Source organism: Calypte anna, chromosome 4 (genome assembly GCF_003957555.1).
Source record: "Calypte anna isolate BGI_N300 chromosome 4, bCalAnn1_v1.p, whole genome shotgun sequence".
NCBI lineage: Eukaryota > Metazoa > Chordata > Aves > Apodiformes > Trochilidae > Calypte > Calypte anna.
The window spans coordinates 47,018-71,553 of NC_044247.1; the positions used below are offsets into that span (position 1 = coordinate 47,018).

Here is a 24,536-nt window from a genome sequence, read left to right on the forward strand (position 1 = left end):
TGCTTCAAGGGACGCATTCTGACACATTCTCTGCTAAAGAGAAGGAACAGAGCTGAAATATAACTTTATCTTGACTTGCCAAAAGTTTACCTGAAGCATTAGTACTACAAGACACACGAGAATCAGATAGTTTGTTCTGTCACTATTATTTCTAAGGTGAGTGCTCATCTTAATACTCCTCTTACGTACTAATAGCTTGCCTGTGGTCAGAGCCCTTATTAACTGTATTTCTTGTGGTATTTTGATTAGAAAAACAATAGTGCATTGTCACTTAAATTATTTTCATGCCAGTTTTTGGTCAGCCTTTGAAGAGCCACTACGTAATACTTACTATTTTCATCTACGGTATTTAAAGATTATGAATGTATTAAAAGAATTGAGGGAAGAATCTAAAAGAAATATAGGCTATCACCTGTCATCCCCGTGCCCTGTGTAAAAGGTTTGCATAATTATTTAATAATATGAAACATTTTATGCTTTATATATATATATATATGTAAATATTTAATAAAACTAAGAGCCGTTGGATTGTTTATAGCTTTTTGTTTTGTAATCCTCTAACATGAGATGCCCAAAAACTGTAACTGTTGTAGTCTGTCCAAGTTATTACTTGATACTTCTAGCTGATTTACTGAGAAACCCAGATTCTGAAATCATATATAAAGCTCAAATTGTCCCGCTGTGCTCAAAATCTGTGGAGGAATAGGGCAAGACTTTTTAAATTATTATTACTTAGAAAGCAGAAGAAAAAGTACTATTTAGGTATTGCTTATCAGAATAACATCCTTTGTCAGTCTCTGTCTATGCAAATTTTCTTCTGCTATTTGAACAATGGTTTCCCTTACTATGTGGGGAAGGTGCAGGGGAGTACTGTGATCAAATCCCATTTATTACCATTGCTTTGACTCAAACTGCTTTAACTTGTTGGGAGGAGGAGAGGGTAAAGCCAACAAAAGGAAAATTTTGTACACAGGTAACTTCTATATGGATTTGCCTGAACTCACTGCTACCAGTTTGCACTCAAAATGGTCAGGAGCCAGGTGATTCAGAAGATGACACAAAACAAATCAAGCCAAATAAAATATGCGTTTTACAAAGTTGCTTTTTCCTAGTCCCAGGCTCTTTTTGCTTAATTTATATCCTCCAGTACACCACTCCTGAGAACAAGAATTTGTAATTATCTCAAGAGCCATTAGAGATCAGCTAAAGGTCAACCAGACACCAAGGCCCAGTCAGCACAGGTTCATGGAAGGCAGATCCTGCTTGACAAACCTGATCTCCTCCTATGATGAGGTGACCTACTTGGGGGGATGAGGGAAAGGCTGTTGATGTTGTCTACCTGGACTCCTCTAAAGCCTTTGCCACTATCCCCTGTAACATCTTCATGGAAAAGCTGTCTGCCCATAGCCTGAATGGGCATACTCTACTGGGTTAAACATTGTCTGGATGGCCAGGCCTAAAGAGTTGTGGTAAATGGAGTTAAATCCAGTTGGGGGCCAGTCACAAGTGGTGTCCCCCAGGGCTCAATGCTGGGGCCACTCCTATTTAACATCTTTATTAATCATCTTGATGAGGGGATTGAATACACCCTCAGTAAGTTGGCAGAAGACACCAAGTTGGGAGGAAGTGTTGACCTGCTGGATGGCAGAAACGCTTTAGAGGGACCTGGACAAACCGGACTGTTGGGCTGAGAACATCTGTATGAGATTCAGTAAGGCCAAGTGTCAGGTCCTGCATTTTGGTCACAACAACCCCAGGCAACACTACAGCCTTGGAGAAGAGTGACTGGACAGCTGCTGGAAGATAAGGACCTTGGTATACTGATTGACAGCTGGCTGAATATGACCCAGCAATGTGCCCAGGTAGCCAAGGCCAATGGCATTCTAGCTTGCATCAGAAATTTTGTGACCAGCAGTGCTGGGGAAGTAATCCTGCACCTGTGTCCAGTTTTGGGCACCTCAATACAAAAGGACATTGAGGTGTTGGAGCAAGTCTAAAGAAGGGCAACAAAACTGGTGAAGGGTCTGGAAAATACCCCTTATCAGAAACAACTGACAGTGTTAGGGCTATATAATCTGCGGAAATGGAGGCTGGGGGAAACCTTTTCACTCTTTACAAATACCTGAAAGGAGGTTATAGTGAGTGTGGGGTTGGCCTCTTCTCACTGGTGACAGACTGGTGCCTGATGACAAGACAAGGGGAAATGGCTTCAAGTTGCATCAGGAGAGATTTAGGTTGGATATCAGGAGAAAATTCTTTACATAAAGGGTTGTTAAGCACTGGAGCAGGCTCCCCAGGGAGGTGGTTGAGTCTCCATCCCTGAATGTACTGAGAAATCACCTGGAAGTGGTGTGTAGGGACATTTAGTGGTGGGTCATCAGGAATAGCCTAGGGTTAGGACAAGCCTAGACTTGATTATCTTGAAAGTCTTTCCCAGACTGAGCAATTCAATGATTCTAATTAGATTCCATAGGATATTGTTCCTATTTCTCCCCAAAACTGTAGCCCTTGGGTAGAGCTGAAGTCTTTGTCAGAGTAGTGACCTTTGGGAATGTGAAAACAGACTACTTAAGACCTGAATAGTGAGGAATAAATTATGCTAATAAAGTTCCACTACTCTGTCCAAGTACTTACATTGAAAAGAAATTTAAAGTGAAAAAAGCCAAAAGCTTTGATCTTGGCAATGAAGCAATGATCTTGGCCTTAACTTCTTCAGCAATTCCTGCTTGCATGATTAATTTCATATAGTCTCAGCTTCTGTCTCCAACCCTTTCTATACCTTCCCTTTGGAGATGTATTTTTGAGACAATAAAAAGGAGTCCTGTCTAAAGTGAAGGAAAAAAAAGTAATTTAGGATTATATCAGCATTGCCTTTCTTATACCCACCCAGAATATTCTTCAAGCAAAGAAAGTAATTAGCATGTTGAAAACAAATGTTACCAAATAAACTTTAACCAAAGGGGAAAAAACCTGTATGTAGCAAGAGTATTCTGCCAGCATGGCCCTTTCCTTTTTGAAGTGCTAGGTTTGCATCGATGGATCTCAGAAGTACCAAAGGCAGTAATTGTTTACTTACTTACTTTTCAAATAATTTGAACTAGACAGGTTGAAATGTTACCTACACATTCATTATGTATTTTTCACAGTAATGTCATTAGGTACTTGGGAAAGTAGTTACAAAATTGTTCCTCCTATGAATTAATGAGATCAGATGAACACCAGATTTCATAATCCTGAATACAATTATTTAAGTTATTTTATACTCCACCAAATACAGTTATAGAAGAACAAATCCTCTTCACTCAGAATTCCCAGATAAAAGGAGAAATTTCTGAAAATACTAGAAAAGCAAATGGCTTACCTGACAAACTCCCCAAAACAGAAAGTTTTCTTTTGCATTAGCAGTGCTGGTTTAGAAGGCTTTTATGCACTACAGTGCATTCAGCCATGCTCTAACTAGTTTTGAACCATGAAGTCTCATGTGAAATCCTAGCTAGATGAAAAGTGTAGCACAATCTTATCGTGGCAAATTGTATCCTGGCTCAATAGTCCAGCTATTGAGGACAAGAGAGGACGCTTTTCCAGAAGACCTGAGTGAAAAAAGAAAAACAGGATCCAGACAGAAGGTTTGCCTTCAGTTGGTTGTATTTATTACATGAAAAAAATTAAGGAACACTGAGGGATTATGAAGTACTCTATTTGGCAAGTATTAACATGAGTTAAAAGTTAATGATGGTAGTTATACAAGGCAATGGTTACTAATGTGGAACTTAAAACACACCACCTTTATAAAATACTTATTTTTCAACCAGTCAAACTCATGAGGAAAAAAAAAATCCTAGAATGGGTATTTGCCCACCACCATTACTAGTTCTTCCATGCTACCTATCTTGTGCCATTAGGAAAATGGCAGAGCCTCTCTGCTGCCTTAGAAAAGTTGAAGGCCACTTTTTATTTTATGGAAGTCATTCTGGGTCCAAAATAATCCTCCTGTCACAGGAGTATTCAATTCTGCAGAGCTGTGAGAGGAAGAGAAACAAAGCATATAAGCAGAGTTGACTTAGAAGCTCACATCACCACAGTAATTTTGGTAGCACGTAACAACTGAGCATCACCAGAGCAGCCATAAATGTGGAAGTTTGAAAAGAAGAAGAAAGGAAATTGCAGCAAGACCAGGTACACCCAGTGGTTGCTTGCTTCATGGTTCTGCTTTCTAGTTGTTAGGAACCACAATGAAACTCTGGACAAAGAGGAGTTTTTCCTGTTTGGAACACAACCAAAATGCAATGAACAGTGTCATTGCAAGGCCATGGTTCTTCTCATTAAAGTTATTCATCCTGGTGTATCACCAAGCAAATTCTGCACAAGCTTGTTTTTAAAATTCTGCACTTCTAGACTAACTCTATAGGAGAAGCAGTCTGTATCTTACTAACAGGATCAGAAAATAAGGCACATGGTCAGCAGTCTGAAGTGCAGACTGATACATTATTCCACCAGCACTGCAAAGCTCCTTCCAAACATGGATATTACTTGAAAAATCCATGAGAAGTGCAGTTAGTCGATGTTGGAGATAGTAGTAGACATTTGGGACAAAATATTTTGTGAAATGTAAGTGAAAAGGAAATATCATGCTTAATTTTTCACATCATATACTACAAGGCAAAGAGAGAAATGCATTATGTGGTTCAAAAGGCCAGCCCACACTTACTTTGTATTGGGAGCCTTCCAGTCCTCTCTCACTGGCTGATCAAGCAGGGACATCATGGAATAATTATCCAACATGAGACCATCAGGGTCATCTGTCTGACCTGGGAGTTTCCCAAGGGGAAAGTCTTTCCATTGTACTTCATCTGGGTAAAAACAGAACATAACCAAGAAACCTAAGCTCCCCAGAGAGATTTCAAAAAAAAAAAAAAAAAAAAAAAAAAAAAAAAAAAAAAAAAGATACCCCCAAGTCCACAAGTATGGTCTAATGCAGCTCAGCCACCCAGCAAACAGGAACAATCTTGGGTACTCAGCAAAAATAAATTTGAAATATAATCTCTAATAATTTTGTTTCCATCCCTACTATCTCTTCCAAAGAAAGCCACTGTAGTAGGTAACAACAGAAAGATATCTAGTGCCACATAGCATCATGCGTAGCTCATCCAAACCACTGTGAGACACGGCCCATTAAAAGAACTTCCATAGTATTCTAAAGCAACCTTCATTTACCTTTCTCTTTTAAGTACACTTTCATTAGAAACACTCACATTGACTTACACACATCAATTTTTAAGAAGTCTCTCCACAAATCACTAACCAAAAAAATCTTCTCAACTGCAGAACCTTCCAGCCCAGCATGAAAGTACAGCTACCTTATTAAAGCTAACTAAATACTGGACATACTGTTTATTCCCTCTAAAAACTTGGCTTGATCCTTTCTTTTGCTTGCCACCACATCACAACAGCAATTTTCCTGGAGCACAAAACTTACAAGCATGTGACTGATGCCTTCCAGCACAGCCTAAATGTGATTTCAAATATCCCAAAGTCTGACAAACAGAAGTCCAAGAAATATCCATATTTTCCTTGCCATTCACATCTGGCATCTATGCTGCCCCACCAATTGGATATATTTAAATTTAAACCAGTTTGGAAAAGCTTAGTAAAAAAACTTAATCAGTTAGTAACAACATATTCTGGAAAAAACACTCATAGTATTCTAAGAGTTTGAGATGACTCCTGCACATAAACAGAAGACTGGAAAACAAACAAAAAACAATCCACAACAAACAATTTTTAGTGATTTGGCAATTAAATTATTTTGAAACACAATTCAGTTCTGGCCAGGCCTGAAGAGACATGAAATTGAATTCCATTAACATTTGCCAGTGATGAAGACAGTCTAAGTCTTACAAAGAAATTTTTTACCTGCACTAATCTGCCAGGCGGACCCTTGCAGCGCTGCCCTTTTCTCAGCAATAGCCATCATGTTACCAGAATGAGCAAGTCCTTCCCAAGGATTCACTTCCGTTACCATTTCTTCCTCTTCCTCCACCTCCTCTACACCACCATCTCTCTCCAGCTCATCTTCTTCTTTCTCTTCAGTCTGCCCTTGATTTTTAACCTGATTTTCTTGCTTGGCCCTCCACTGTAAGCTCTCGATAGTGTAAATTGGTTGCTCGCTGCAGTCTGAGGAGAGGCCAGGGCTGGGTAAAGGGCCACCTCCTTCTGTATACACAGAAGTGAGGTAGAGAAGGTTCTTCCGTGAAGACCGTGGCAGGCGAGGTCTCATGATTGTGAGGATCCTAGAAAGGGAAAGGGCACTGTAAAAATCTGAAAAGCAAAAAAATATTTCAGATTAAGGCTTATCAAGCTGAGCATGAGTTTCCTCCAGAACAGTTTGCTCAAATATCCCCTCTAGCAGGCAAATTTGATCATTCCCTGGTGGGTGGATGCTGGAATACTCCCTGTTTGTGATTACAATAAAGGACTTGGGATACTTCTAACTGAACTCCTGCTTCATTGTTTTCATGTGAAAAAGTTACTACTTTTTTGGTATCACCTGTAAAAGCAGTCACATATCTGCTACCAAGTCACTTTTCTTCTAATCAGATTGCTTCTTTAATACCTCCCCACATAATCCCCACTTCCATTTTAAATTTTCATTTATCTCTCTGTAGAATCAATGGGGAGATAAGCAGCAACAGGCAGGGATTTGGGTGCACTGCCACAATGCAAAGGAAGGGACAGGAATGCAGCTACAATGCAGGGATCACAAGGGACCTGCCCAAATCTGTTACAAAGCACCACTTGTTTTGATCCTTTTCTAGGTCACAGGATCAAACTTACAGCTGAAGAAGGTGTGGGGTTGCCCAGCAGGGAGCTTCCAAGCAATTATCAGTCAGTCTTATCCACTGCAAAGGAACCTTATGGAGGAACAACTCCTTCACGGGTGCCTGTTTATTACAATGTTGTTTTTTCTTCCCTTCAAAGAACACAATAAAAACAAAGTGCTCAAAACTCTTTAAAAATACACTCTTTATACCTTTGTGTTTTTACTGGAACATTCATACTCAACTGGCATTTCAACCCCGGTCCAAAACCAGATCTTCTGACCAAATGCATCAAGGCTGTTAAAAGGACTTGCCAATGCACTGACAACTGGGTTAGCTCCACAAGACATGACTGCAGCAACATGCAGACCATCCCAAGCTGGGTCTGCTCATATGATCCCAGACAGGAAATCCACAAGATGCATTTGTACAGTATTGTTCCAAATAAATGGAGTACCTTGCTTCTGAGACCTGGGACCATTTCAGAGAGCCCTTCCATGAGCAGAGCTAACAGCCAGGAATTGCTGTTGTTGATGGATCTTGGTACATAACAGATGTGCTCAGAACACACTGAAAGCACCAGACAGAAATGCATGACTGACACAGATGCTGGCAAAATCTTGGTGTGAAATGAGGCAGAGGACAGGAAAGGTGGCAGAGTTAACCAGCTGGAAGCCTCCTCAGGGATGTACCAGGTAGCAGTGTATGTATCACTCCTGGTAACACAATTCCTGTGACACACTTTTAAGTAATTAAAGCTCTTCTGTGTCCCCCTCTGGAGTGAAACATATAATTTGCCAATTTAAACAGTTCTAAGGAGTTAGGAACAGAAAAGAAAATATAACTTGTTATTTTTGTGTAAGTTACAAAGGCATGAAAGTCCTGTGGTAGGATCAGAAAAAGACAGCGAGACTATGTGAGTGTCTTGGAAAGACAGGCTTCTGTTCTGTCAGGAATGACCTGGGAACAGGGAACTCATAACAGGTTGCATATAACAACTTTAGCTGTTATCTTCTATTGTTATTTTCTACAAGTACTAGTATTTGGAAAAAACAGTCTTTAAGGGCTTTATCATTCATGCGAGAAACTGGCATGAGGAGGCTGCAGCCAAGTTGCCAATAGCAATTTCATTGTTTTGCAAAGAAATGTATGACACACACAAACTGCAGGTTCAAAAGTGTAACAAATACAACAAAAAAAGCTCCACATTCACCTGACAAAATATAATGATTAGGTTATTGCACTTCCCATCTGAAGGTCTCACCAGTCTCTCAGTTTTCACAGTAGTACAGAGGAGACTTGTACATTTTTTACACACAGAAATTCCAGACATACTCACCAGCATTCACTTTGGCAATGCCAGTCAGCATCTCAGAAATCCAGTTGATCAAGAACTGAGGTCGAAGTTCTGAAGAGTCAGAACATTCCTTCAACTCCATAAACATTTTCTCCAGTAAGATCTGTGTAAAACTTCGGGAAAGGAGGCCTGTCAGCAAAGGCTGCCAGAAGCAGTAAAAAGTCTGAGGAATTCTGAACTGCCATACATCTCTATTTGCTGCAATAAGAGAAATAAACAAACAAACAAATAGATAAATAGATAAGCCAAAGATCAGTTTTGTTATTTTTCGTGAATCATGGGTGTGACACTTGTTCTAAACTAGTTTGTGTTAACATCACTGGTTCCAGGGTATTTCCTGGGATCTTTACTGAACCTGGAACTCTATTTTCTTATGCTAAGGAAGTAAAATAAACAGCAAATTGATACATTATACAACAGCTCAATTAAAGTAAAAAATACAATGTCTGATGTAATCACATGGTAAGCCACAGGAAAAACTACCTTTTATTCTAACTAAAAATATACTGCAAATATATTCTGTTATTCTAACTAAAAACATACTGCAAAAAGATGGCACTTTGAGCAAAGCAACACAGAATCAAAAAGCTCTTAAGTTTTTACTACTATAGTACAGTCACAGAAATCTGAGGATCTTTCTTGGAAGATCCCAAAGCTGGTGTTTCCAAGAGGTCCCAAGGAAATAGACAAATTATTAATTTTCACTTCCTCTAGGTATCTGATTTTCTTGCAGAAAATCCAAGCGGTTCCATGCAGTATGGGCTGTAGTATGGGACTAAGATGTAACTGGTGAATGAGGCTCAGAAAAAATCCCATTTAGATTTACTTTAGGTCTTTGGCGTAGAAAAGAAACCAGTGGGAGTTCATGAAACCTGTAACTTGCAGACAAGGGCAGAGATGCAAGCTCTTAAAGATGCTTTAGCCAGGCAGTATCCAGTGCTGAAGCAATATCCTTCCACAGGAAAAGATTTAGGCAAAAGCAATAGCTAAGCATGGCCATAAAGGGGTCTGGAGAACAGACTTGGACATAACACCAGTGATGCATTTTTTACTGATGCGGTGCCCAGAATACAAACCTTCATACTTGATATTTAGCATCTTCAGACAATCCATCTTTGGGATGAGAAAGCCATCACTGAGAAGAGCTTCAGCCAGCAACTCCCTTAGAGAAATCAGAGACTCTTGTCAACCCCTTGCTCCTTTACATATCAACACCACTTACACCACTTCTTAAATAAGTTTTAGGTTATCTGTTTTATCTCATTAGTTTTAGATTTAAAGTAGTTTTAGATTAACTGATTATCTTTTCTATCAGAAAATTGACAGCGTAAGTTGGAAATTAAATCAGGCTCCTGAGATGTACCACCTAATTCTAGGACTTTCCTGGATAAATGACAAACTTTGCAAACTGCTTTAATTTTGTAAACATCACGTATCTCATAAGCACACCAATTCATTGGTGCCCAGTAATCCATATTATCACATGCGCCTGAAGAAGAAAGGATGTAAAACCAGTCCTTTCTTACCACCACTTTACCTTCTAAAGAAAGGACTGCAAAGCAGTGAAATTCCCAACACACTGTGCAGGAATTAGTTTCATTTGTAATCTACAGCTATCTTAAAATGTTTCCACAAGCAGATCTTTTTGAAAGACAAGAAAAATCTAACCCACCATGTAAGGACACAAGCCTGTGTGCAGTAACAACACTGAAACACCTTAAGAACTCATTCATAGTAATAGCTTTTTAGAAGAAAAGACTCACATATCGGCACTGCTGGACTAATAGAAGATGTTTAACAGGACATGACAACTGCCCAGATTCTTTCTAAGCTAGAGGTGGTGTTGCGGACAGGATGGCTACTTTTCAAATCTTCTCAAAGTTGTTCAGGATATCAACTGATAGCTTTCTCCTTGATTAGCTGAACACAGTGAAAAAGTAGTGCAACAGGTCTACAGCCCCAGCTCTGCAGAGTACCTTTCACCTCAGTTTCTTATCCAAGATGTACCTGTTCTCTTGCATCAGGTCTTTGATCTGAGCCAAAATCCAGTCCACTTCTGAAGAGGAATCAAACCACATTTCTCGAGACTTTGAAACAGACTGCACAGTCTGCAGAACCTGAGTGAAGGAAAAATCCAAGCACTAACAGAAAATATGCTTCAATGGAGAACAGAAAGACATTGCTATTAAAAGAACATGTACATACATATGTACTGCATTATCAGCTCTTAAAAAAACCCTCACAAAAGTTCCCTGCCTTAGAGGTATATTAAAAAGTAATATAAGCCATGCCATACTTGGAAAAGGCCTGAATTTAAAAGGCAGCATCAGCAAAGAGTTGCAGACACCGGGCTTCTGCAGGGATATGTGATGGATGATAGACACATGGGCTAATGACTTCCAAATGACAGGTCTCAATTTCCAGAGACACTAGGCTGCATGAAAACAAACTCCACCCAGACAGACAAGGAAAACAAGATCTCCAAAAAGTACATATCTCACTTAAAACATGAATAGAGTGTTCACACAAGGAACCATCACAGCTCAGGTGTTTCAAATGAGCCCTGGCCAAGAGCACCAGTTCTTCAATTTGGGCAAGAATAAGCATGTATTGCCCCAGGCAGGAAATGAGAAGAGCCAAAAAGTGCTAATGATCAGCCTGCACTTACCCGAAACTGCTCATTCTTGTAGGACATCAGCACATCTCTGACTTTTTCTAGAAATAAACATTAATTTATAGTTTAAAGAGGAGATGGATCAACTATACATGACAGAATTTTGTAACTGGGCAACCTGCATAGTTCTGCTAAATATACTCAAGGAAGGCATCAGTCAAATGAAGTTGTAAATTCTGATTCAGACAATGCTCTGAAGACTCCTACAGCTTCCAGCTGTAATCTGGTGGGTGAGTTACTCCCCATAAGAATGTCATGTTTTGTAAGAAAAATATTATGACTACTTGGTTTTACTGTTTGAGGTACTATTTGATATTTCACATGCCTCAAACTCACAGAACAGCCATCTAATCTGAACTCCCTCTCCTTCAGTAAGTCATTCAAACTAGAAAGCCACTTCAAGAAAAGCTCATTTCATTTTAAAAGCTTCTGGTAATAGAAATACAGCCACTGGAACAGTTTACCAATGTTTTCCTGTTGTTTTTCACTTTGTACGCTATATTATGTCCAGGCTGAGATACCTGTGATTTATATACTTTTTATATATTGTTATCAGGGCTAGAATATGACTCACTTATACTGTTTTCTCTAACATGGGACATCTAATCCTCTTATCTGCCATTGTTCTAGGGACACCTACCATGGAATTCCTTGTGTTTCTGACAGGCCTCGTGCTGTGGAGTTTGAATCTCCCAGGCATCATTGCCCAGCTCTGCATTTGCTTCCACCCCTTCCTGCTCTTCTTCCTCATCCTCACTTTCTTCACACAAGTTATTGCCCAGCTGACGGCTCCAATATGTCTTTCGTAGCCAGTCCAGCACAACATCACAGCCTAAGGAAGAACAGAAAACTCTCTTCAGTGACTTCACTGCTTTGCTATTGAAAAAAAATAATATAGGTGGCACATTGCTAATTTGCATTGTAAGAAGAAACAGTATTAACAAGCTGCAAACCTTGAAATCACACACAACTCCATTAGTGAAAAGGTGAACATTTAAAAAAAAAACCAAAAAACCACAACAGAACCAAACCAAACTCCCCCACAACCCAGTATGACAGGCCTGGTTGACACCCACTCCACTGTCTTTTTGGCAACAAAAAATACTGGACACCACTACAGTGCTGCACCTTACTGAAGCTAGGCCAAATTTACATAGTCCAAGCAGTAGTGATCTGATGAGAAAATGAGCCAGTTCTTCAGGTTCAGAGTGATCAACACAGTGTCTATTAACAGTAACGCTTTTTTGTGCAGAGACTACTTTAGGCATACATTAGATAGAACTGAAGGAAAATAGTTTTCTCCCATCACTGCTTCACTATCCAACTCAATCTAAGGTCCCAAACGAATGCTTAACCCAAACTTCCCAGAAATTCCTTCAAACACCATGATCTGGTCATTATGCATTCAGGCTTGCATTACCTAACTGCATTTTTCCCTAAATGGGATTTGTAACCCAGATCCGAAAATAAATACCTTTGCTGTTTAAAGGCTCAAAACTCTGTCTCTAAACAGTTTTGCAGGCCTTTTTGGGCTTCATCAGTAAGCTTTAAGCATTTACCTCTTTCCCCGAGACTGAGCTTCCTGAGAAGTAAATAAGCATAGACAGCTGCCAGTATTTTTACCAGGAGAAGGAGAAAGTCTCTGAACACCTGCCCTATGAGGTACCACAGTATGGAGCAACCAGAGTTGGGTTACCCCACCAGGGCACCCGGTGTCTCACATCACTGCTCACCCTGACAGGAAGAGCTGCTGCCTGCCCTGACACGCCCCAAAACGGCGGGAAGAGGGCTGCCCCCTCAGCGCCCGCCCAGGACTCAGGCCAGCCCCCGCCGGCACCACTCACCCTTGCGGCACAGACCCAGCCGTGGCAGCTTCCCGTGGGTCAGCTCATGACGGAGATCCACAACCCAGATGGGGATATCCACCTGGAAGAAGAGTCACGGGCGTTACTCCACAGTTTCCACCACCTAACCCCACAACCTGGTGCGGTCCCGCAAGGCTGCAGACAACCTCCACCTGGGCGGGAACAGCCTCCTCTGGACCACTCCTGCACCCCAGTCCCACAGCTCAAGGGAGGGCTGACATCCCCTCCTCTCTGATCCCACTCTTCCTCTGCCTTGGGATCCATACAAACTTGGGATTTAAAAGTTGAAGTTCTTCAAAGTTACTTGCAGCAACAGATGTTTTAGACAGAGATGCTGTGTATAATTTAGTGAGATCCTAAGAAGCAATTTAATTGTATTTAAACTAATGAAACAATCTGGATGACAGTTTGTATAACAGTGATACAAACTGTATAATACTTAAGTCATACACACTAAGCATGTAATTTTTTGCAGATTTCCTAAGGACAACTAACTTCAACTGTAGAAGACTATTCTTAAGTGATCAGGTTTAAAAATTCTGGCACAGCATCTGTCTTAAAAACAGAAAAAAACCCCAATCATTCATCCTCTTCATAGAGGGTCCTCAGGTAGGAGTCTCAGATCCTGTCCTTCATTTTCAAAACTTGCCATCCAGACCCATTTATGATGCTCAGTGCAGCTGCTCTAAAAGGACTCAGGTTGGGCCTCCTGTTACAATTACACCTTGAACCTTCCTTCCTCCAGGCACGAGTGGACGAGCTCACTTCAAGTGAATGCAAATGTGATTAAGTGCTTTCTACATATAATCTTGCTTCTTAAAGAGTAGAATTTATAAACCCCAGGTTTAGCTTTTTTCTTTATCTCAGCAGCAAAGAAACAAAAATGCATAGGATATATGTCAAGTGGGCGTATTCAGACATAAATCAAGACTTTTGATCACTCATGATTCAAACTTCTTTAACCACCATCCACCTTTCTTACTCCTAATTTGACTTTAAAGAAAAAAGCTTTTGATCTAGTTACATCAAGTCTCTTCAAAGCTTTGTAGTTGGAAAGAATTGGCATCTTTATCCGTTTCTTGATTACAAAAGAATGACACCCCCACCCTCCCACCTCCATTCACCCAGTGTTCTTGACAGACAATGCATATGCTCTGTGTATATACGTAACTTATCAATTTACTCTTATTAAATATTTACCTCTCTAGCTAATTGTCTCAGAGGAATGCTGACCATTTTCTGTTTCCTTTCTGTGATCAAGTTGACAAACCTGCATGCAAGTGACAGGAAAGATAAACAACCATCAAGAGTTGAAATGCAGAACCCCAGAGGCAACCCCCCCAAAGCGCTGTACAACGTGGTGGTCCCAAGAGGTGCATAGTGAAATCAGCTGAATAAAGCTGTCTGTTCAGGTCTCTCACAGAGCACACCACATGCCTTCAGAGCATACCTTACAAGAGCCAACCCATACGAGAGGATTAATTCATGGGACTTCAACTTGCCAGATGAATCCAGGACCTTGCAACGAATCAGTTCAGCAGTGCAATCCACTGCAAGAGGCATTTTGGGACCATACCTAGAGATACAGGAAAAACAGGTGAATAGTCTCACAAAAACACGTCCCCTTTGCAAAACGCATGACTTTCCAGCTCCTTTTTGTGCCCCTGAAGTACATAACAGCTGTTAAAACGGTATGCTGAAAGCACTAAAGGATCTTTCCAGGCGGCTTTTCTTAGGAGCATAGGGATTACATGGCTACTCCGACGCCTACACGTTAAATGAGCACTTACATGCAAAGTACAGACACAAGGCAAGATGCAAAACCTAGACTGCTCTTGTGTGGGGATGCGGCAGGGGCAACACAAGCGCAGAATGGTGATGTGGGGACCAGGATACACTCACTGCAGACTCCGCCTCGAGATCGCGAAAACCGTCTGTGAGGCGGCGAGCTCGCTGGGCTCCTGCCTCCCCTGCCCGCCCGAAGCCTCCGCATGAAGCTGGCGCGCTGCAACGCGGAGCTGCCCGCCCGGCGGTCTGCACGCACCGCCTCCGGGAGCTGCGAGCCTACCGCAGGACCGTGAGGAGCAACCCGGGGCGGAAGGCCGTCAAGGCCGCCTCAGGGCCCAAAGAGACGGCCTGCAAGGCAGCACCGGCCCATAGCGCTCTACCCGCCCGCGGCGTGCGACCCATACCGACTCTTCCAGGCCGAGACCCGGTCCAGCGCCTCCTGCTGCAGGCGGCTATCACCGCAGTACAGCCCCACCATCACCTGGTCCCACTCCGCCCGGCCCCTCCATGCCACCACCGTCCGCAGCGGCTTCAGCCGCTTGCGTGCCGGTGACGAGCACCGCCGGTTGCAGACCCACGCCAGCTCCCCCCGGCCCGCCATTCCGCGACCCGCCGAGCCGAGCCGAGCCGAGCCGAGCCGAGCCGAGCCGAGCCGAGCCGAGCCGAGCCGAGCCGAGCCGAGCCGAGCCGAGCCGAGCCGAGCCGAGCCGAGGCCCCGCCCTGGGGCGGGGCGGGGCGCGGGGCCGTTTCCGGGAGGGGCGGTGGCGATCCAGGGACTCTGGGGTGCTGCTCGTGGCTGAGGGGCGCTGGGTGCCTCTCGTTTCTTAGGGATAGGGGTTCTCCTCCGGCCGGTGCAGGGCTGGTGGTCCGCGGCAGAAAGGGCTGGGTGTCGTGAGGTCGTTGCAGAACAGACGAGACACCCCTCCCTGAGGTGGCGGAGGGCGGTGAGATGTGTCTGGGGTCAGAGAGTGAGGGAGGCGGGAGTCTGGGCCGGGCCGGGCCGGGCGGGGTGCGGAGCTGAGTCCCCGCAGCCCGGGCTGCGGGGGAGCGGCTCCCCCGGCCGGGGCCGCTCTCACCGAACCTGTGCTGCCGGTGGTCCTTTAAGTCCGTGGCTGCTCTTTCCACCTGCAGCTTTACAGGTTTTGTCAGCAGGCTGAATCAGTAAATTATTAGAAAATCTTATTTTGGGAAGCATTTTTAAAAAATTTCACTTTTCGCTGATTGTTTGCATAATCCCAGGAATACACTTGTATTAGACGTCAGAGAACAGGATGGGGGAAAAAGCACTGTGAAAGTCCCCAGATAACGCTGGTTTTGCTAGCTAGAAAAGCTAAGTTTGTCGGTTCTTACCTGGAGTGCCTAAAGAGTAGCTTGGTCTTTCCCTGAGACTGCCAGGACTCTGTGGTAGCTTGAGCTTTTTTGTTCCGTGAATGAGTTCTGTTAAAATACAGTCTTTGAAAAATGCCTCAGTTCATTACAGCTTCAATCTCATTCCCACTGCCTGACCCCCCTCCCCCAAAAAAAAAAAATCTACTTTGTACTTTGGTGTTAATAAACACCAAATGTAAGCCAAATTGAAACAAGAGCTTCATTACTCAAAAAAAGTGCAAGGTTGAGAGGACAGATTTTTTGTTGCCAAACTCCTGCAGCGCTTCATGTAGTGAAAGTGAATTTTCAGAATATATGAGGCAATGAGAGAACTTGGAATAAGGCCCTGTTCTCTGGAAATGGAGTTGCACTTTTCATCTGCTTAAAAAATGTTCTGAAAGGACAAACTGTTCACTGCATTCAAAAGCTCTTATTCAGAGTATAGGAACACCATGTGTCATTTCGGTTGCCAGATTATTTCTGGTTTTCAGAAATCAACAGCAGTGTAAAAGTTGTAAAGGCAAGTAGTGCAGTGCTGTGGAATAGATAGGACTAATCAAACTTGATGAAATCACTTGTGTTCAGAACCTCAGAGACAAGCTAGAAATTAAATTAAAACGAGTATGTTTCATTTTTATTCTCTGTGGAGAGGGAGAAAGATGTGAAGACTATTGTTTGTTATAGAAATGGAAGGGAAGAAGTACAGGACTAGCATAGATTTCACATTCTTTGTGTGCTTTTAGAGTCCAGACCCATGGGTGCTGTTGCTATGCTTGTGACGTCTGGCTACGAGGTTGCTTCGTACAGGAGCAAAGAGACAGGCTGCTATGTAGGTAAAAGGCCTAAGTGGAAAATCTGCTTTCTAAAAGAAGAGAGATTTCAGTGTGACAGGGTAATACAGGTAGTAAATCAAAATGAAAAATGCCTCAGGTCAACTGTGGAAATACTTACTCAAAAAATACAAGAATCTACTTTTCATTTGTATTTGAAAAGGTAGTCTCTTCAAGCCTTCCTGAATAGTCTTGTTCTTGCTGGGAATAAGGAAATTCCTTTTCCTACTTTCTTTCTACAGAGTTTGAAGTAAGCACAGGCAATTCCTAGAAATGGCTTTGGAATATCAGCTGAAGGGAAACATCACAAGCAGCATGCCTTTCTTGACTGGGATTGTCAGCTATGTGCCAACCTTCTTCCTGGAGTAATCAGTGACAAAAAATGCATTTAAAATCAGTCGGTGTGAAAGATTAAGCTTTGGGTCATGCAGAAATGAAGAAAAAGTCCTGTAAACCAAAAAGGGAGAGTGTGACAAGAAGATGAGAAGTCAGGTATTTTTTTGTTTATTTGCTTGCTCCTGTTATTTTCTATATTATTTTTTTTAGTTAAATTTGAATAAGGCACAGCCAAGAAAGAACTGTACTCTGTCTGCCTTTCTGTGGCTTGATAATCTCTAACTGGTCCTAAAACACTTGAATTCCATGTGTTTCCCAAACACCATGGCCCTTTGAGATTGCAGCTGTGGGTGGCAGAGTAGTCAGAGCAAAGCTGGCCTGGCAGTTGTTGCCTTTTTGGTTGAGTGTTATTCCCTGGACTGGAGAGAGCGACTGCTGATAGGGCAGAGAACAAGGGAGAGGGGCCTCTGCATCTTTTCAGTGCTATTGGCTGGTTTTGTTTTCTGGCATCTATAAGACTTGAGCTTTGGAGACTAGCCACTGAACATCCTGTTTCCACCAAGTTTGTTTCTGTTCTTCCCAGTCTCTTCTCCTTTCTTCTGTTTGCAGAGTTGCTGCAATAACACTAAGGTAAGGACACAAAATGCCACTTCTTGGCTCGTTTCTTACATGGGGATTGTTATGTTTGAGCAGGAGGTATCTGACGTTCTAAGCAGATAAAGGCAAATTTAGCTGGCATCTCAAAAATCACTGTTCTCTTTAGAGTGCTAGGCAACAGAGACCAGTAATGTAACTCCAGATTTGCTGAGTGCTAAATTAACCTGACCTGCTTAGAATCACTCTGGCTGGATTCCTGCAGAGCAATGCCTGCATGTTTTTAGTCCTTGTGCTGAGTCTTGCTCTTATTGAAGTTAGTAGAAGTTTTAGGTGAAGGTCATCAAGCTTCAAATATATTGGGATTGTCAAGGACAGCAGGTAGGCAGTAATTTTCTTATGACATGAATGTGTGCCCAAGCTGCAGCTTCCAGCCTTTTCTGATAAAGATGAATGAGGTGCTGTGTGTAGTTCTTCACTTCTGTGAGTCTTCCCTCGTACAGGGCTTGTTTCTCTTATGGTCCTGGGGGAAAAGGTTTGTTGTAGAAGTATCCTGTCATTCCCATGCTCAACATCCTTATGCAAAAAAAAAAGGGAGGAGGGACAACTGTAATTTCTGTGCGCATGGTCTCAGCATACTGACCAGCCATCTCTGGGTCGTAGTCCAAGCAGGAAAGATAAACAGGATTGCTCTGTTACAAGAAGGACCAGAACTAGAAATGGAAGGCAGAGAGAAGGTTGGATGGAAATGTGTAGGTACAGACAATCAGAAGGAGATAACATCTGGGTGAAAACAGCTCTAGTCACCTTCTCAAGAGCATCCTGTTTCTGTTCTTGTATGTCTTCTACATGCTTCTGAGGCTACAGTGATTCTTGGTTTTCCTTCCCTCTTAGAATAATATTCATAAAGCAGGGCTTGAGTTTCTCCCAGGTATGACAGGTTTTAAAGAGCAAAACAGGAGGCGTGTTACAGGAAATAGGCAACTGAATGTGCAGGCAGCAGGTTCTGGTGCTATTCTGAGACAGCAGCCAGCTCTGAAGGAGAAGGCAGTATATTGTTACACATACCTGTCTAGTCCAGAAGTCCTGCATATAGATTCCAGGTAAGGAGGAGCTTCTTGCAGAGGGAAAGATTATTTTGCTCTGTGGAACAGAGAAGACTTAATGAAAAATCATAACTCAGCCTACCTAAATGTTCCCACCAGGAAGCAGGGTCTCTCGTGATGTGTTATGCCAGGCTCAACACAAGATTATGCTTAAAGACTTGCCTAAGCGAATAAGCTGTTGAATAATGTTTTATCTCTTTGGCACATGGAGTTCTCCTTGAGAAACTGCTTGTGGAGAAAGGAGATTGGGTGCAGAGATGGAAGAACTAGACAAAGGGAGAATTAGTGGAAGAAATGTCTTGGGAATGAGAATTTTACCTGAAGCAAGTTTATTGCAATGACTATCTACAGTATATAAAGAAATGTGGTGAAATAGGCTCCGGATTATGTGTTCTGTCCCCATGGGAAGAAGCTGAAAGAGAGAACCATAGTGCAAACCAGATGTTTCTCATTTAGTTTGATGCATCTTCTGTGAAGTGCTCAAACAATATGGCCATGGAGCAGTCTAGGAACAGGAAAAGAACATGAATCACGATGGCAGAAGTGTTTTTGGGCTCAAAATGTGCATTGAAAGAAGTAGAATGGAGTACCCTGGAAAAATCACCTAGCTTCATAACTTTCTCTACTTCTTTTAGCTTTTGTTCTTCTCTTTTTAACTGAAGGTAAACAAGAGCCTATAAGGACATGCACCTCCCTTGTCCCTCACAGATGGAAGACTCCAAGGAAAAAGTCATCCTGAATATTGGGGGAGTCAGATATGAGACATACAGCAGCACCCTCCGGACTTTTCCAGGGACCAAGTTGTGCAGCCTAACAGAGCCTCATGCCCCAAACGTCTATGACTATGATCCCACCACCAAAGAGTTCTTTTTTGATAGAAGTGCTGAGGTCTTCACCTATGTGTTGAACTACTATAGGACCAAACACTTCCACTGCCCCATTAATACTTGTAGGTCAGTCTTAGAAGAAGAACTGGCTTTCTGGGAAATAAATGAGACACAGCTAGCATCCTGCTGCTGGCTGAAGCTGAATAAAAAAGAGGTGCAGCCAGAGGAGGTTAACATTTGGGAAGAAAATGAACAAACTGATGACCATTGCCTTATCATCCAGGCAGAAAGAAGTGATTCCAACTGGCGAACCAGGTGGCAGCCAAAGATTTGGTCTATATTTGAAAAACCCTTCTCCTCTTTCAGTGCTAAGGTAATGCTGCATGTGGAGATGGACACAGTCTGTGTCCTTTGGGGTTTCTGTAATGCATCCATAAAAAATACTAATGTGTTCATAGCTTTGATAAGCATTTTTTAGTCACAGATTAAAAAAGAAAAAAAAAATCTCATTATCGGACACCTCCATCTTCTCTCCTCCTCCTGTCCCTGTTCTCTGTACAAAATGCTTGCCTTCTGCCTTTTTAAAATGTCAGGCATGCAGAATATAAAAAAAAAACAATTCTGAGGCTTCAGGGCATGTTTTTTGCACTGCTGGTATTTCTGGAGTGAACATATAGTGCTGAAGAGGCCCTTAGTGTGAGCCTTTCCACACTGCTCCTGTTGCCAGACATTTCTCCCTTATGAACTCCGATGTAGGAGTTCAGATATTTTGGTTTCTTTAAGCTGATCTTCTCTTGCTATGGTTCAAATCTGAAAGGAGAAAGTGTGCTCCATGCGAGCAGAACAGTGGCGATTTGAGAAAGATTAGTCTGGGATTGTACTCTGTTTGTGGAGGGGATTGTGGGTGGGGCAGTGAGGTTATGTGGACTAATGGCACATGTGCCCTTTCCTCCCTCTGCAGTGCTTGGCTTTTGTTTCTCTGCTGTTCATCGTGGGAATTGTCATCATATTCTGTGAGGAGACCAAGGCACAATTTGAGTTCTTTACTGCTAACTTCACATCTGTTGGCTTTTCTGAAGTCTTCCACAACAAACGTGAACCCTATTACCACCAGGCTGCCTACTTGCTTCATCTGGAGCTTTTCTGTGTCCTCTGGTTTACTTTTGAGTTCTCTGTGAGATTTTGTTTCTGCCCAGACAAAAAGTTGTTCTTCCAAAATCCTCTGAATGTGATTGACTTCTTCTCCCTCTTCCCAGTTTACATTGAATTCTTTGTGACTCAGCATATTCAGAGAATGCCAAGCCTGGGGCTTTGGTTGGGCTTTCTTCGCGTTGTCTATCTCCTCAAACTCCTGAAGATATCCAAGCTAATAGAAACACCACTAATCCTCAGGGTTCTAGTCTACACCCTCAAGTCTATCCTTAGAGAGATTTGCATCTTGCTGATGATTTTGGCCTTTGAAACCCTCTTCTTTGGCTCTCTCTTTTTCTATGGGGAGTTGCTGGGTATCCATCCCTCCTACACAGGAGAGCTGCACTTCACTGACATTCTTGTTTGCTTCTGGTGGGCTTTGATCACACTCACTACAGTGGGCTATGGAGATATTATTCCTGTTACCACAGCTGGCCAAGTGACAGCAGCCTTAGCTGCTGTATTCGGCATGTTAACTATTACCATCCCAATACCCATTTTCCTGGTGAAATTTAAAAGCTATTATGACATTGCTATCTTCAAACAGAAGCTCAAAAGGAGCAAGAAACATTAGCACTCCAGAACCACTACTCCCCTCTGCCTTTATCAATAAAGCTTCAGCATGGTTTATTTCCTTTGGTGGGAAAGGAGTGCATTTCTTACTGCAGGTTGCAGTATTTGATACACAACTGATGAAACCTGTTGAATCCCATATGGGTCTTTCCCATATTGCACTTCAACTCCTGCTCTTTTACATGTCACACTTTGTCTCATATCACTGTTCAGAGGCAGGCTGTAATGGTGCATTACAGGCTAGATGTGCACGACGCAGTCCACTTCCATGACTTGGGGACGCACCATAATCCCTCAGATGGCTTACAGCCCTGCATCACTTGCCTCATTTCAGTCTCATTTTGCATGCTAGGAAAGATTTGTGCATGGTTCTGCTTCCACAGCAAGGAGGAAGCATGGATATTTTTTTTAATGCTGTTCTGTTTCCCTATTTTACCTTAACAAGACATCACATCTGATTTGCTGTGCTCACATGTTAATGTAAAGAGGGGAACAGTCTGAAGTGACTCTGTCAGCCTGACAGCACTGTTTGATAACTTGCTTTGCGGGCTCACAGGAACTGCTATGACATTTGGGTAGCAGCAAGGAAGCCCTCCAACAGCAAATCCTTTTTGGCTTTGCTGAAGTCAATGGCAACCTTTCCTTGATGTCTGCGAGATCAAAATTTTATCAGACACTTTCAGTGGATCAACACCTTTCAAGAGTTCTTCATTTTTATGTTACAAAGTTACTGAGCTATTAATCAAAATCTCTATAACATTTTTGCTGTTCAAAAGAAAGAACGTAATATGTGATAATATAATTTTTCTGTAATTTACTTTCTTTAGTAAGACATAGGTGTAAACTAGGAATATGTATCTTCTAACTAGATAACAATTTTAACTGTTACCTATGTTTAATTTTGAAATAACAAATACTGTTGAAGTATGAAACCCCCCCCCCACATTCCATCATTTATATAGTAGGATGGTGTGCTAAGATTGTTTTGTTTAGTAAGTAAAATTTTCTGTATACAATAACGTATATTTCACGAAAGCTCCTTTAATTACAATTTTAAATAAGGGTTGTCTGTAGTGAAATGAAGTAATCAGGTGTCGCTAATTATGAGGTGGGAGGCGTGAACTTGTGTTAAGTCCACCTGTGCCCAATTAGGGCTGACCCCAGCTGCACATGAGCGGGCTTGGGAGGCCAATAAAAGGTGAGCTTCCGAATGCAAGCTCAGCTCACTCTGGAGCAGCCAGAGAAGGAGGAGGTTTGCTGGGTCTGGAGCAGAAGCACCGAACAAGGCCAGCCAAGTCTAAAGGCAGCAAGATCAGAGCACTGTTTGTGCACCTTGGCAAGGACACCTGTTTGACTTCGAAGCACCGTGCCCCAAGAAAGGTTCGTCTGCTACAGTTGTCTCTCATGATGATTTTTCTGTTCAAGATGGCATTTTAAGGCTTCTTTATTTTTATCAAAACACCCGATAACTGCCCTCTTTTCCAGTGCAGTTACAATGAATTGGGTTTTGTGTAAAGAGAAAAAACTGCAAACATTCCAGGCACAAAACATGAGAAGCTGGAGTCACCCCACCCTGGCAGTGGAAGGAAGGTCTAGTTTTCCTTCACTCACCTTTGCTGTGCACGGCATGGTGGGAGTGAGCAGGGTAAAACCATGTGTGCTGGTCCATAGGAATTTTTCTTAATTAGATCAAAATACTCATATATTATCTTATTGGAAATTAGTATTAATTGCAGCCGTTTACTATAGATTTACCAGGCCTGTCCTCAAATCTTCCCCAGAATGGGAAAGGGCCCACTATATAATCAGCGGGGGTCCAGCTTGCTCTCGAGACCACCTGGTGGGTTTGTGCATGAGAAAATCTCAGCCCACTTCCTGGAGTGGAATCAGCAGGGCCGGACGGGACGGGACAGGACCCGACCCCGCCGTGCGTCCCCCCGTTACCCTCCCGCTGCCTCCCCGCCCTGCTGACGCCCGCCCCCCGCTGTCCCGCCGCTGCGCGGCCTGTGTGACCGGTAGGCCCGGACCCCCTGCCCTGGAGCCGGCGCTCCCCGGTGTGGCTGGAGGGGGCACTGCGGGTCACAGGCCACTGCTGGCAGCGCCGCGGGGAAGGGGCAGGGGTCCGGGCCCGTCCGTGGGACGGCTTTGGCAATGCAGCGAGGACTCCCCACCCTACTCCGGGCCACTCTGTCTCTCGAGGGCTCTCTACGCTGCGGATTTCCCAAGCAGGAGAAGCGCTGCGAGGAGCTGTGTCTTAGTGCGTGCCCAGGGAAAAGCGCTGCTGCCTGCTGGTGTTACCCATCGCCAGCGCAGTTTGTGGAGCAGTTCCGTGATGACTCCAGCACAGCTTGCTTGGGTTCCCTTGAAACAAATCTATATCCCACCATTGATTTGGGAGCAAAATGTGAGGGAAATATCCTTCCCTCACTCCAGCCGTGCACAGAGCTGATCCCCTGTGCCCTCTCTGTTCGTGTTAAGAATCACATCCACATCTCTTCACCTGGCTATTGGCAGGCAGTACAGTTCCACAGCACAGACCAGGCTGTGGTCTTAAGCTGTTGCTTTTGTCTGTTAAAAATCTTGTGACAGAGCACACATTCTCTCCTTTCAAATCGCTGCCTTCTCTGCTTTTTGTTTCTATGAGCTGTGCCTGAGGGTTCATTGAAAAGAGCCTCAGAAAGGATAAGCAAGGACACTACTTTATTATCCAGTAATTTTTAAGCTCCAAAGAAGTAACATCTGGGCTGAGGAAGATTCATGCCAAGGTCAGGATGGTGAACCCTCTCCCTGGGCAAAGGGTGGGAGAAGGATGTCTCCCTTGTTGGAGTCATGTTTTCCTCAATAAGAATGCAGTGTCCTTCCTGTCTGCAAAAGGAATAGTATCCCACTGAATGACATCTGTAAGGCCTGTTTCTGGGAAGCACTGTTATGCACTACTGGAGCATTCCAAGGAGAGGGCACTCGTCAGGTTTCAGGAAGTACCTTTTCCACTTTTTTTGAGGCTGTAGTCAGAGGAGCTCATGACCAGTACACACTAAAAAAACATACATATAAAATAAGGATTTTAGAGCAGAAAGCCCACTCTTCACAAGTCTATCAAAGCTGCTGAATGTGTCAGAAAATACCTTGCTCCACAAGGACGGCTACATGTAAGACACGCTATGTGCCATGCAAACCAAGGGGAGGAGAACTCAAGGAACAGTGACATG

General features: G+C 43.0%; 2 protein-coding genes across 5 annotated transcripts; one reads left to right on the forward strand and one right to left on the reverse strand.

The window, feature by feature from the left end:
• Positions 1 to 3,627: 3,627 nt before the first annotated feature.
• LAS1L (LAS1 like, ribosome biogenesis factor) lies at positions 3,628 to 15,872 on the reverse strand. 3 transcript variants are annotated; one of them, XM_030449316.1, is made up of 13 exons: positions 15,853 to 15,872; positions 14,165 to 14,290; positions 13,915 to 13,984; positions 12,694 to 12,775; positions 11,490 to 11,681; positions 10,844 to 10,890; positions 10,183 to 10,292; positions 9,252 to 9,337; positions 8,158 to 8,373; positions 6,835 to 6,970; positions 5,914 to 6,290; positions 4,709 to 4,850; positions 3,628 to 4,019 (listed from the first exon to the last, which is right to left on the reverse strand). In XM_030449316.1, the coding sequence occupies exons 2-13, from the start codon at positions 14,275 to 14,277 to the stop codon at positions 3,929 to 3,931; spliced, it is 1,662 nt and encodes a 553-aa protein (XP_030305176.1). In that variant the 5' UTR covers positions 14,278 to 14,290; positions 15,853 to 15,872; the 3' UTR covers positions 3,628 to 3,928. The 3 variants fall into 3 exon arrangements, with proteins under 3 accessions (XP_030305176.1, XP_008499436.2, XP_030305175.1); XM_008501214.2 differs by lacking the exon at positions 15,853 to 15,872 and adding an exon at positions 14,907 to 15,153; XM_030449315.1 differs by lacking the exon at positions 15,853 to 15,872 and adding an exon at positions 14,617 to 14,826.
• Positions 15,873 to 17,131: 1,259 nt separating this feature from the next.
• Positions 17,132 to 22,344, forward strand: LOC103535180 (potassium voltage-gated channel subfamily C member 1-like). 2 transcript variants are annotated; one of them, XM_008501215.2, is made up of 3 exons: positions 17,132 to 17,192; positions 19,399 to 19,936; positions 20,525 to 22,269. In XM_008501215.2, exons 2-3 carry the CDS (start codon positions 19,421 to 19,423, stop codon positions 21,326 to 21,328), a joined length of 1,320 nt encoding a protein of 439 aa, XP_008499437.1. In that variant the 5' UTR covers positions 17,132 to 17,192; positions 19,399 to 19,420; the 3' UTR covers positions 21,329 to 22,269. The 2 variants fall into 2 exon arrangements, with proteins under 2 accessions (XP_008499437.1, XP_030304976.1); XM_030449116.1 differs by lacking the exon at positions 17,132 to 17,192 and adding an exon at positions 17,580 to 17,666 and having other exon boundaries at positions 20,525 to 22,344.
• Positions 22,345 to 24,536: the final 2,192 nt, after the last annotated feature.